This window comes from Pan paniscus, chromosome 7, assembly GCF_029289425.2.
Source record: "Pan paniscus chromosome 7, NHGRI_mPanPan1-v2.0_pri, whole genome shotgun sequence".
NCBI classification, from domain to species: Eukaryota; Metazoa; Chordata; class Mammalia; order Primates; family Hominidae; genus Pan; species Pan paniscus.
Genome location: NC_073256.2, coordinates 37,484,259 through 37,498,468, shown reverse-complemented (window position 1 = coordinate 37,498,468; position 14,210 = coordinate 37,484,259). Strand labels below are relative to the sequence as shown.

Here is a 14,210-nt window from a genome sequence, read left to right as displayed (position 1 = left end):
GGAGGCTGAGGCAGAAGGACTGTTTGAGCCCAGGAGTTGAACACTAGCCTAGCCATATAGGGAGACCCCATCTTAAATAAATGAAAAGTTAGCCGGGCCTGGTGGTGTGTGCTTGTAGTCCCAGATACTTGGGTGGCTGAGGTGGGAGGATTACTTGAGTCTGGGAGGTAGAGGCTGCAGTGAGCTGTGTTTGCACCACTGTACTCCAGCCTGGTCAATGGAGTGAGATACTGTCTCAAAAAAAAAAAAAAAAAAAAGTATGTAGCCAAAATACTTGAGGAAAAAGTATTGCTATGGCTTGAATGTCCCTGCCAACATTCATGTTGAAATTTAATTGCCATTGTAATAGGACTAAGAGGTGGGGCCTTTAAGAGGTGATTGGGTCATAAGGGCTCTGCTCTCATGAATGCTGTTATTAAGAGAGTGAGTTAGTTATCTAGAGAATGGGCTTCTGACAAAAGGATAAGTTTGGACCCCATTTGCCTCCCGTCTCTTGTGCTTGCTTGCTATGTGATGCTTTCCACCATGGAACCACCCTCACCATGTGCTGTTGCTGTGCTCTTGGACTTCCAGCCTCCAGAACTGTGAGAGATTCATTTCTTTTCTTTATTAATTACCTAGTCTGTGGTATTCTCTTATAGCAGCAGAAAACAGGTGAAGACAAATATTACTGAAGTGTTTTAGGAAGTTTATTACTACAAAATATTATGTAGGCAGTAGATAAAACTATTGTGTGATTTTTCTGGATTTGGTAATGTTTGTGGGATTTGTCAACTCTTAGAAATTTGTATTTGAGATTTTTGTCATTCTAAATAAACGTTCATGTTGTACTAAAAAATAAATATTCAATAATCTGGGCTTTTCAGTGACCTTCAGAAATAGGAAGGATTAACTGTATGCATGAATAATACATGATGGAATTTCATCTTCCTTTTCATTTCTTCTTTTGACCTCCAGTATATAATGTCTTGCCTACTATATAGTCTCTCCACACCACATACATTAGGGCTCATGGGAAGAGGTGGGGGAGGAATATTTTATTGGATAAAAATACACTAGCCCATGCCTAGGTGGTCTGCGTGCCTCCTTTCTCTTTTTACCAAGGCGGGTGCTTGTGTATTCTGACACTGAACTTGAGCACTGGGGGCTATGGTAGCAGAAATGGGGATTCTTACTTCATTTTTAATATTTCCAAAAGCCTAACAAAATATTTACACACAAAATACATGCTGGCAAAAATGAAATGTCAATGTTTATTTGATTTGCTTTAGGCTTCATTGACTTAGTAGTGGTAACACTGGCTAATTTATGCTGATCAGAACCTCTAACCATTTTCTCTTTGATTATTTATAACTGGACGAATGAATGATTATTTAATATATGTGATCAGCTTTATAAGTACAATCTTAAAATATTTTGGCTTCAGGGATAAAACCAATTAAAAATTTCCTTTGCAACGAAAACTGGAAACACATTTCTGTGGCTTCACTTATGAAATTCTCCTTTATTGAACATTCACTATAGGCCAGGAGCTTTCCTTAATTTATCATGCTAATAACACTTCTGTATGGCATTATTAACCCAATTTTATAAATGAGGAAACAGAGGCTCAGATTATAGATGTCTATGCCCAAGTCCCTTAACTAGAAATATCAAGTAAATCTATGTCCACCCTGCCTCCTATATGATTACTTTTTTTTTGTTTATGAGTTGGTTAATTTCCCAGGTAAAGGCCAGTAGGCCAGTGGTCAAGCCTCAGGGTAGCAACTACATTTTGTACTGGGTCTTACTTTTGATGCTTTGCCAACAAAACCGTCAAGGAAGGCAGGAGTTGACTGGGAATAGGCACACTGGGACTGTCTCTGTAGGGTATGTACGCAAGTGTAAAGGGAGATCACAAACGAGAAATATGCCTGTATTCGTCCATTTTCACACTGCTGATAAAGACACACCGGAGACTGGGCAGTTTACAAATGAAAGAGGTTTATTGGACTTGCAGTTCCACATGGTTGGGAGGCCTCACAATCATGGCGTAAAGCAAGGAGGAGCATGTCACATCTTAAGGGGATGGCAGTAGGCCAAGAGAGAGCTTGTGCAGCAAGCGCTCCCATTTTTAAAATCGTCAGATCTCGTGAGACTCATTCACTATCACGAGAACAGCCCAGGAAAGACCCGCCCCCATAATTCAATCACCTCCCACAAGGTTCCTCCCACACACCTGGGAACTGCGGGACTTACAATTCAAGATGAGATTTGGGTGGGGATACAGCCAAACCATATCAATGCCCAAGTGACTGGGGTGCTTCCAAACCTACACATCTGCTCACATTGCTGCTCTGGCAGGGGGAGCATGAGCTGCGGACGTTTTTCTGAAGTTGGAGTGAATTTGTATAAAGGCATACACTTCCTCATGCTGGCTCCCCTGGTGGGTGTCCAAGGCTTCCTTTGATAGATGCAGATGGGGCAGCCAAGGCAAAGTAGGTGACTTATGTGGCCTTGGTGCATCTCAGCTATGCTCACCGGGCAGCCCATGCTGACATGGTGGGCGAGATCGTGGGGCCACCAGGGAACCTGACTCCACTCCCATCTCTAAGCTTGGCCAAGTCAGTCACTTCTCGTTATTGGGGCGTCTTCTACCTGTCACTTGAAAAAGACTGTTCTTTGGAACAATAAGGCGGTAACACATACACAGGACCACCCTGTAGCCGGCCACACAGGTTCCGCCTCCAGGTGCTTGGATCTACTTAACGGACCTCCCAGGGGGAAAGATTTGAGGTCTCTCCGTCCCTCTACCAGGGGAGGGCGCCGTTCCAGCCCTTGCCTCTGCGGCACAGATCAAAGGACGGAAGAAAAAAGGTGCGGGTCCGGGGCACTAATGTTCGAAAATGCAGTTTTAAGTGACCTCTCCCCGCGCACGCACTGTCGGTGGGGACAGTCCCGAGGCCAGGCTGCGGGGCGCCTGGGGGGACTCGCCTCAGGGGGAAATGGCCCTTTCAGGGCTCGACGGGTCCCCGGGACTAAACGCTGCGGCCGCGGATCGGTGCCGGGGGAGCCCGGTCAGAGAGGCCGGGACCCCGAGGGACGCCTAGGTGCGTGTCCCGAAGCCCGCGTACCTCCAGCCCCGGCGAGACGGCGCCCAACTCGCGGCTCCAGTCACACGGCCCTTCCTGAGAGGAAACACCAGGGAAAGCACCTCTCACTTTTCTCAGGGTGGGAAAACTGTGAAGGAAGAAGACAAAGCAACAGGCAGGTTTCCGCTCGCGGGCTGGAGGCTGGGCCCAGGGCGGGCGCGCGGCTGCGGGAGGCAACGGAGGGTCCGGGCCGCTCGAGGGCTGCACTGCGAGGGTCTGGATCGCCTCCAGCCTCCCCCGGAGGCCCCGCCCCTGCCCTGGAGACCCCGCCCCCGCCTCGGAGGCCCAGCCACCTCCCCCCTCCCCGAGGCGTCGGCCCCGCCTCTCCGCCCTCCGCCCTCCGCCCCCCGGGCCCGCCACCGCCGGCCCGCCTGCGCCGCCTTCGCTTTGACGTTAGTAGGGGCCGGGCGGGCGGCTGCCGCGGGCTCGCAGCCTCGCCAGCCTCCGCCAGGGTGCGCGCGGGCCGCCGCCTCTCGGCCGTCCCGGGAGCCCAACAAAGAGCACGCGGCGCTGGCCGCCGGCACTCGCGCCCTGAGGCTGCGGCCCCGGAGCGCCCGGCGGCGGTTTCGGCGCGCGGCCGGGCGGGCGATGGAAGATGGAAGGAAGGAGCGCAGCGGTGAGCTCCGGGGCTGGGGCGCGGGCGCGGGGTGCGCACGCGGCGCCGCTGTTCGACGTGGGGTTTGTGTTGCTTTGTCGCCGCTCTGTCCCCCAGGATCCCGGGGCCACCTGGGTTTGTGCTGTCTGGATAGGTGCAGGGTGCGATTTTTCTCTTCGCGCTTGCTTGCTTTGTGTTTTTTAGGAGCCCAGCAGGGTCAACTTTGTGGTGTTAAGGTTTAGGGGTTTTAGTTCATCCCTCGGCTTTGAAAACCTCAGACTTTGGAGAAAAGCTATCAAAAGAAGGCAACATGAAAGAGGACCTCGTATGCCGATCTTTCTTTGCCCGGTCAGCTTGTATTTAGGGACTATCACGTTTCTGTCAGAAAGAAAAAAAAATGACTAAACTAAACAAACTTGAATTGAGCGAGCAAACAGACAAGGGAAGATTATTCGGTGCAATTCCCAGGAGCTTTTACAGATGTTTAAGTCATTCTGTTTTACATGCATTTAACTTTATCCGCCGTTTTCAGCTTTCCGTTCTGGCGAATGATGTTCTGAATTTTTTTTTTTAAACACATTAACACCGATTAGAGGACGTGGGTTTAGAATGTTGTTGGTGACCTAAATAATAAATGTTTCGTTTTGCCATTCCCCTCGATGTCAAAGGATGTTAAACGCCCACTAGGCAGAGGATGGAATGGGCACCACCATTTCATTTTCTAGACACTGGTTCTCCCGATAGTGGGATCCAGGATTTCCGCTCCAGAATAACTCTTGAGTGGGTCCAGGTGTTGGTGTAGGGAAGACGGAGATCTGGAAAATTACTGTAAGTGGGATTCTGACAACAAATGCCTCAATGGGTTCGTTGTAATTGAGTATGTGCAAAGGATTTTGCAAAGCCCGGTAGCCAGGTGAGTAGGATAGGATTTCTGCTTTCAAGAAGCGTGCTTGAGAGCTTGCCTGGGAGAGACTTATGCGTAGGCTACCAGGGAGGATCTCAGAGGAAGCTTCTGGCCTCCGGGCTTGGAAGTTCTCAGAGAGGAGCTGGCAGTTATGCTGGACCTTGAAAGGGAGGGGTTGATTGGATTTTTGTGAGATGTGAGGGAAAGGATGTCCCCTGCTAAAGGAAAGGGAATTCACTTTCTACCCTTTTCCAAGAAATGATCCTTTCTTTTCTGAGAGTATTTACAAACCAAGAGATTTTCTTTTCAAAAAGTCATGAAATTCCTCTTCAGCAGTTAAAAGTGCAACATGCTCAACATCACCAGTTAAGCAAATGCAAAATAAATTAGCACCTTTTCAACCAGTTTTTAGTGGCTGGCTGGATGTCCTTCCACAACCTTTTTATATCCATCCACAAGTGATTTGTCTTGTAAGATATTTCATTAATAGAAGCTTTTTGTACTAAAAGGAGTAGAGTGGTATCAAGAAAGAGACTTGGATCTGTAGGTAGGACACCTAGCTTAGAGGCTTTGCCACTGACTGGGTGAGTTTTTGCCACTGTCTTGGGCAAATTATTTAACTTCTGTCGCTACAGTTTCCTGGTAGGGTGAGGGGATTAGGTAGATGCTCTTTCAGAGCCTTCTAGCCCTACCATTTGATATTTCCATGCCTAGACACGTTTTATGCATTACTTATTCAGTGACGTACTCTTAATTTCACATTCTAAATATCTGTTTGTGTGTTCTGTGAATGGATCAGCACTCTTATCCTGACCATTGAATGTGGGAGAGTGATTAGAGCTACAAAGCTAAAATAACCTTATTACGGCCAAATTCCGTGGTTGAATGTTGTTGTTTTTTTTTTTTTTTAAATGCGAGCATAAGAAGCTTGATTTGCCAATCTTAATGTGTGTTTTCTTTAAAGAAAGTTTTGTTGACACTGTTCATTTGTGACCAAAGAATAACATATACCTTATTATGTACATTGCACTTAAGCAATTCAATTCTGCTTTTAATCAGATACTAGTAATTTAAAAAATTGAGTAACCTTGGAAATTCTTACAGGCTAGTAAATCTTGGGAATTTGGAAATAAAAAAATAAAGTAAGATGGAAGTAGCTCATTGAAAAAGAAAAATTTAAAGGTACTTTCAGTCAATGGCTCTGTGCTTTTTCTAAAACCTTGATATTTACATATTTGTTTGCCAGCCCTGATGGAAAATTATTTGAGTGGAATTTAGCGTGGCATTACATTGAAAAAACATGTCCATGGTACTACTACTTTTGGAGGTGATTTTTTTTCTTTTATAGAAATTCAGGTGTGATTTGTCATGCATTATTCATAAACTAAGACACCAGTGTGGTGATAGGTTAATTGCAGTCTTGGTTAAGAGATGCTGAGGCAAAACCATGTGAATATTAAAATGTATATCTGCTTTGGCTTAAAGACTGGTTTGTTTGAGGTTTACATGGGGTAATGTCATTTGGACATTATAAAAAGAGTGTCTTTGGGTTTGGGTTGGATTGGGAGGTGAGTTATGGATAGTGATCATTTCCAATTTTTGGAAAGGAATTCAGACATGATTGAAGTTGAGTCAGACTGTAAAAAATAATCTGGTGACCAAAGTCTGTGGAGTTTAGTATGTGAATCAGGCTTATAGGAGGCTGGGGGTCTAGTGTGACCTTGAATTACTGCTGTTGTGATTCTCACCATTTAGGGGTTCTTCCTGGACCGTCTGGGCCAAGCACAGAGGTCCTTGGCTTCCCTTTGCTAAGAGTGGAGGTGTTTTCACTTTGAATATTGCCTCTCAGTTCTTCCTAGTTCTTTTACAGTTAAACCAGCCTGGCTTTCATTTAGGAGAGTACAGGATCCATGTGAAATTCTCCAGAGCGTTTGTGCGGAGTGCCCATATCTTGACAGCTTGTGTTGTTTGTGATATTGTATGCAGACTCAGAGATTTGCTGGAAAGAATTTAAGTGGTGGCGTTATTTTTTCAAAGAGTGTTTCTGAGTTACGTTGACCATCTTTCAAGGACATTTTTCACAAGCTCCAAATTAAGTAGTGTTGTAGTGGCTGTTCCAATTTACAATGGAGAAAAAGGATAATTTGCAGCATATAGTTAACAAGTTATTCTTAAATCCAAATTACCAAATGTCCATGCCTCATTTGAAAATAAGGCATAACTCAACATTAATAATGAATCTTTGCATGCACTATCTTATTTATATAAAAATAATGCATGTCCCTGCAGTGCTTGTTTGCTCTACCAAAAGAAAGGTTTTTCACTGCGCCCAGAAGGTCAACAAACTTGGGCCCAGTTGGTGCCTAGTGGGCAGGGACTTTGTTGACACATCAGGGCACAGAGGTGGCAGAGCATTTTCTCTCTTGGTGACACCAGTGGTGTGAGGGATCCGCCCCCTCTTCTCCGCTTCCTGCATGTCAGGCTGTGGCCATGGGAGACCACTCACTCCTTGAGGCTTACTTGAGGACCACTCACTCCTGAGCCATCTGGTTTGAAATTCCCTTTCCTCTGAGTATACATCAGTGAGATGAATCAGAATAATTTATACATGTTGAAGGATATTTTTAAAAGATTATTATTGGAGTTAGGGATTTAGGATAACTGGGAAAATTAACATTTTGACCTAAGCTGGTGTTCTTTCCTTACATAGTATTTTCACATGGGTCTTCTGAGAAAGCAGCATTTTCTACGTTTCTTGTTAAGTCCTGATTTTTCTGTTGTTGTTGTTGACACAAGATCTCACTCTGTCACCCAGGCTGGAGTGCAATGGTGCGATCCCAGCTCACTGCAACCCCTGCCTCTCAGACTCAAGCAATTCTCCTGTCTCAGCCTCCCGAGTGGCTGGGACCACAGGTACACGCCACTGCGCCCAGCTTAATTTTTGTATTTTTAGTATAGACGGGGTTTCATCATGTTGCCCAAGCTGGTCTCAAACTCCTGAGCTCAGGTGATCTGCCTTCCTTGGCCTCCCAAAGTGCTGGAATTACAGGCATGAGCCACCAGGCCCGGCCAAGTCCTAACTTTTGGAAAACGCTTATTTCGAGTGATATTTTCCTGGCATGAGGCGTTTTTACAATCACAGCTAATGTTTATTGAGTTCTTACTTGGGTTGTCTCCCTTATTCCCCATGACAACCCATGAGGTCAGTACTGTCATTATTTCCATTCTGAAGTCAGGAGAGGTTAAGGAACCTACTCAAGATCCCACAGTGAGTAAGTGGCAGAGCTGAGACTTTAAACTCAGGTCATCCAATTTTCTTAACCACCATTCTGTTTTTATGTCTCAAAGTTAGCATTGCGTGTTGCAGAAACTGAGCTCTTTGGCTCTAATGTTTAGATTATTCGAGTCTTGGAATCTGAATATTGGATGACTAATTCATCACCGACCATTATACATTTGTTGGCTTAATACTGGGACCAGATTTGTTGTTTGGCTCAAGAGATAGAAATGGTGTAATTAAACAACAACAACAAAACCCCTGGGGTGTCTAAAAGGATCTCTGTAGGACCACATGTAAGGAGTTCCACGTAGTTATATGTCATTAATTGGAATTCACAATAAAGCAGATTAACAAATTAAAATGGAATGCATTTTAATTTCTTTTTAATTTCTAATTTAATTTCTAATTGCATCACCTCACAGAAGTGATCTAGATGCTTCAACCACAGTGGGTGTTGACACAGTGAAGGCTGCTTTTCCTTGTTATTTCTTCCCATGAGCTGGGGCTTAGAGATTGTTAAGAAAAGGAGCTTGAAACAATAAGGAGGAGGATGGGGAATGAGCCGAGGGCATTCATAAGACCAGGCGGCAGCTGCTCCCTGTTTCCCTGGCCTTCTGTTCTCAGACCTTTGCTAAGAAAAAGTGAATTATAGAAATCGAGCAGCTTGGTTTTCTTATGCCTATTTGGTCTGTGGACAAGAGAAGTAGAAAATTTTAATAGAAGCAGCTGTAGCTTCTTTTGTTTGGCCTCTAGGAGATTACCGGTTAAGGGCCAGTGGAACTGCTTTTCTCTGTATATGGAAACTTACATGCTTTTTTGAATGTAGATTTTCAAAAACTTGTACTTTCAAGAAGTTGTTTGATAGGCACAGTTTTGATTGAGTCATAGGACACTGGGAGAGGGGAAATTTAGGTGTAAGAGTGATGGCACAGACGATGCCATTAGATGGCTGCTGTCTTTGTGACTGTGTTATTTTCTGGCAAAGTTATATTGGAAAAATGCTTGGAAATTGACAGCAGGCTTTGTGATCTTCCAGAGTGTCTCCTCTGACTCTGCCTTCATGTCCCTACAAGGTGCAAGTAGTGAGTGTTTGAAGAGGCAAGATATTTCTTGCGTCTGAAACTTTGTTTGAATAGCAAAGTTACTTTTGGGCAGATTTTTATGTTTCGCCGATTCATTTCTAGTGGCTACAAAAGGTCTGTGAGCCACCTTCCCCACCCGCTGATGCTTATATCTCCCTATAAAAATCTCCCTTGGCCGGACGCCATGGCTCCCGCCTGTAATCCCAGCACTTTGGGAGCCCGAGGCGGGTGGATCGCCTGAGGTCAGCGGAGTTCGAGACCAGCCTGGCTGTCATGGTGAAGCCTTGTTTTTACTAAAAATACAAAAATTAGCTGGGCATGGTGGCAGGTGCCTGTAATCCCAGCTACTTGGGAAGCTGAGGCAGGAGAATCACTTGAACCCAGGAGGCGGAGGTTGCAGTGAGCAGAGATTGTGCCATTGCACTCCAGCCAGGCAACAGAGCGAGACTCCCTCTCAAAAATAAAAATAAAAATAAAAATAAAAATAAAAAATCTCCCTTGAAGAAAAATTAACCATTGCTTTCCATGAGCTAATATCTGAAAGTATCAAGGCAGAGTCTGAAGTACAGATATTATTATGCTGTTCATTTAAGCATTCAGCAAATATTAAGTGCTTACCTCGTGCTGAGCTCAGTGTACACTCCAAAAAACCTTGTCCACTGACCTAGGCAAACCTCACTTGGATCGTACTAGTGCGAGTCAAACTTCACAATCAGCAAATACTGAAACTACAGTACCTAAGAACTCAGAACTTGTGAACTTTATAGAATCGATGCAGTTACTGCCTGAATCAGCATTGTTCAATAGAGCTTTTACTATGATGGAAATGTCCCATATTTGCCCTGTCCAATAAGATAGTCAGTAGCTACATGTGGCTGCTAAGCATGTGAAATGTGGCTAGTGAGATTTAAGAACTGAATTTTAAATTTTATTTAATTTCGATAATTTAAATAGCTTCAGGCCGCTAGTAACTATTAGGGCAACTTTACAGCAAAAGTGCTTTTTTAATAGATGGCATTATCTGTCCTGGGCTGTCATTTCTCACTCTCTCTTTATTTATTTATTTTTTTTGAGACAGGGTCTCACTCTGTCGCCAAGGCTGGAGTGCAGTGGCAAGATCTCGGCTCACTGCAACCTCTGCCTCAGGCTCAAGCGATTCTCCTGCCTCAGCCTCCAGAGGAGCTGGGACTGCAGGTGTGCACCAATCATGCCTGGCTGTTTTGTATTTTTAGTAGATACGGGGTTTCGCCATGTTAGCCAGGCTGGTCTCAAACTCCTGACCTCAGGTGATCTGTCCCCCTCAGCCTCCCAAATTGCTGGGATTACAGGTGTGAGCCCCTGGGCCCAGCTGGCTGCAGTTGACTTTTTGTTGCAAGCTGTAGGTGGTTCCCTAATTTCTAGCCCTCTTTGAATCTGCCTAGTATCACAGTGAATAATCAGGTGGGCAGTGCTATATATCAAAGCTAAGGTGTTTTGGGGACACCTGCAGAGCTGTCTTGGAGGCCCAGTTGATTTTCATTGTAGATGAAATTGACAGGAAAAATGTCTGAATAGCATCTGTATTGGCAAGGATTGTGCTGAGTTTTAAAGATAGGTAAGTGAAGGTGCCCGTGTCCAGTGGTTAGAAATAAGGAACATTCTAATAAGGCAGTGGAACAGAGGAAAAAGGTCTTACTCTTTATCCCCAAATACTCTGTAGTGGCAAGTCTGGAAGGTAGACAGTCACATTCGCAGGCTCCAGGATTTCTTCAGAGTTAGCCATGTAGGAGTAGTCTTGAGGATAGCAGTGTGAAATTCTCATGGTTAGACCTCTGTTGAAATACATTTTAATTTTGAGTTGTAATTTGTGGTGGAACCACAGTATCAAGGCATAACAATACAAAAGCGTGGGGATAGGAAGAGGAGAAAGAATGACATCTATTTAGTATTTATTATGGGCTAGGTACTATGTGAAACATAGTATGTGTGAGTGTGTGCATGCATGCATCTGTATGTATTTATATATTCTTTTTTTTTTTTTTTTGAGATGGAGTTTCGCACTTGTCACCCAGGCCGGGGGTGCAATGGCGCGATCTCGGCTCACTGCAACCCCCGCCTCCCGGGTTCAAGTGATTCTCCTCCCTCCACCTCCCGAGTAGCTGAGATTACAGGCACGTGCCACCACACCCAGCTAATTTTTGTATTTTTAATAGAGACGGGTTTCACCATTTTGGCCCAGGATGATCTCAATCTCTTGACGTCATGATTCGCCTGCCTCGGCCTCCCAGAGTGCTGGGAGCCACCGCACCTGGCCTATATATCCTTAATAGTATTGAAAGGTAGGTGGTGTCTCCATTTTCAGAGGGTGAAATTGAGGCTCATGGAGATTAAATGGGATCCTTTTTTTAAACAACTTTATTGAGATATTCACATACTATACGATTCACCCATTTAAAGTGTACACTCATTGATTTTTAGTATGTTCATGGAGTTGTGCATCCATCACCATAGTCAATTTTAGAGCATATTCATCACTTCAAAAACAGCCCAGGCCAGGCACAGTGGCTCACACCTGTAATCTTAGCACTTTGGGAAGCCAAGGTAGGAGGATCTCTTGAGCTCAGGAGTTTGAGACCAGTCTGGGCAACATAGAGTGAGACCCCTTTAATAGCAAAAAAATTTAAAAATTAGCTGAGCATGGTGATGCGTGCCTGTAATCGCAGCCACTCAGGAGGCTGAGGCAGGAGTATTGCTTGAGCCCAGGAGGTTGAGGCTGCAGTGTGTCGTGATTGCATCGCTGTGCTCTAGTCTGAGTGACAGAATGAGACCCTGTCTCAAAAGAAAACAAAAAACCCCCAAAAATTCCAGACCCGTGAGTTGCCACCTCTCCCCATTGCTCCTATCCCTCATCACAGGCAACCACTAATCTATTTTCTGAGTCTGGATTTTGCTGTTCTGCACATATCATGTAAATGAAACAATACAAAATGTGGCCTTTTGTAGCTGGCTTTTTCCTCATGTTTTCAGTGCTCATCCATGAAGTAGCATGTGTTAGTACTTCATTCCTTGTTATTGCTGAATAGTATGCCATTGACTAGATGGGTCACATTTTATTTATCCATTCATCAGTTGATGGGTTGTTTCCACTTTTGACAGTTAGGAATAATGCCATTCTGAACACAAGCATACAAGTTTTGTAGCCATTCTAGTGGGTGTGAGGTGGTATCTCATTGTGGTTTTGCTTTTCATTTCTCTAATGACTAATGATGATGAATATATTTTCACGTGCTTATTGGCTCGTATTCGTCTATTTTCACACTGCTGATAAAGACGTTCCTGAGACTGGGCAATTTGCAAAAGAAAGAGGTTTAATGGAATTACAGTTCCACATGGCTGGGGAGGCCTCACAATCATGGTGGAAGGCAAGAAGGATCAAGTCATGTCTTACATGTATGGCAGCAGGCAAAGAGACAGCTTGTGCGGGCAAACTCCCATTTTTAAAGCCATCAGATCTCTTGAGACTTATTACAATCAAGACAACAGCATTGGAAAGACTCACCCCCATAATTCAATTACCTTCCACTGGCTTCCTCACACGACACATGGGAATTGTGGGAGTTACGATTCAAGATGAGTTTTGGGTGGGAACAAAGCCAAACCATATCATTGGCCATCTGTATATTTTCTTTGGAGAGTGTCTATTCAGATCCTTTGACCATTTTTAAATTATATTATTTGTCTATTTACTCTTATATTTTAAGCATTGTTTTTATATTCTGGGTTGAAGTCTCCTATCAGATATATGCTTTGCAAATAGCTTCTCTCATTTTGTGGGTTGTCTTTTCTGTTTCTTCTTCCTGACCTTTGAAATAAGTGAAGTTCTTTATCTTAAACAGAGCACCAGAGGGCTTAGCACAGTTCTAGGCCCTCACGTATTTTCCAAAGTGAGTTAACAAAACTTTCAATATGATGACTTGTGTAACAAATATTGTTTTTTAAATATCTGGTTGGAAGAAGGATGGAGATTTAACCTTTGCCTGAGCTATTTGAGAGGGACCACAAAGCTCTGAAGACTTGAGACTCTTATGTATACTGAAAGGAAATTTTGGAAGCCAGTTCTCTGGAGACTTTTATGTATAGAAAATAGTCTTCTCCTCCTGGATTAGACAGAGAATTGCTTGAAAGGAGGACACCCTACCTAGAAGCCCCTTCTTGATCTTTTTAGATACTGTAATGTCATGATCTAAATAGTGTTTCCCAAACTTGTCTGTCAAGAATTACCTGGTTTCAGATTTCTAGGGCTGCCTGAAGATTCTGGTACAGTGGTTCTGAAGGAGCAGTCTTCCTAATCACCCCATGCGAGTCTTAAGATCGGAATGTTTGGGAAACTGATCTCACCTGGTAATAATGATGACCTTAGTGGTTGCCCCTAGAACTTAATTAGTTCTCTTTAGTGGGTGTGGTCTCCAGTTGACAAACATCCCTCGCCAGGGAGATTACAAGGAGCTGATCAAGCCAGTCTGGCTACATTGCTTACCTCAGCACTGGGTCTTGATCCAAGACAACCCAAGTCCCCAACCCCCCACCCCCTGCCAGTGTGGTAGAGATGGGTCATAAAAATTTAAACCAGGCTCACAGACATTTTCAAGTTGTAAAGTTGCCACCACTCTCTTGGGAGGAATCCTCCCTCCTTCTTCCCTCCTCTTTTAAAATGTGCTCATATTTTCTTACCATTGCTGAATCTCTGGAGGCCTCCCATAGCCACACAGATCTCCACGAAACTCAATGGGGAGAAAAGGGCATGGAAAGAAAAATAAACATTTTACATAATCTCTACACTTTGCTTGTTTTATGTGGTCGATTAGGATCTCCTGAAGAATTTCAGGAGAGTGAGAAGTGTGAAGTTGGGAGGGGGAGACTCACTTACCTGACCGCTTTATTTTTGTTTTTTAAAGACGGGGTCTTGCTCTGTTGCCCAGGCTGGAGTGCAGTGACTACTCCCAGGCGCCATCATAGTTCACTGCAGCCTTCAACTCCTGGCCTCAAACAATCCTCCTGCCTCAGCCTCCCAAATAGCTGGAACTACAGGGGTGCCATTGTACTTGGCCCTGTTCTTCTCTTAAAGGATATTCTGTGTTACCAGAGGCAGTGCAGCATAGCGGTTGGAGTGTGCCCTTGAATTGGATAGTCTGATTTGCTTCTATCTGTGTCACCTTGGGCAAGTTATTTTAACATCTCT

General features: G+C 44.4%; 1 protein-coding gene across 8 annotated transcripts in view; it reads left to right on the top strand.

Annotated features, from left to right (window-relative positions):
* The window catches only part of PSD3 (pleckstrin and Sec7 domain containing 3), a 713,864-nt gene that overhangs the window by 226,895 nt on the left and 472,759 nt on the right, over window positions 1–14,210 (top strand). For 2 of the 8 annotated variants that reach the window (XM_034965713.3, XM_057302980.2), the window contains exon 1: window positions 3,440–3,747. The exons of 5 other annotated variants lie outside the window; for them this stretch is intronic. In XM_034965713.3, the coding sequence (XP_034821604.3) occupies window positions 3,727–3,747 (21 nt within the window). In that variant the 5' untranslated portion in view covers window positions 3,440–3,726. Of the gene's footprint in view, window positions 1–3,439; window positions 3,748–14,210 lie in introns of those variants that run through there. One more of the 8 variants, XM_057302981.2, reaches the window with a different exon arrangement.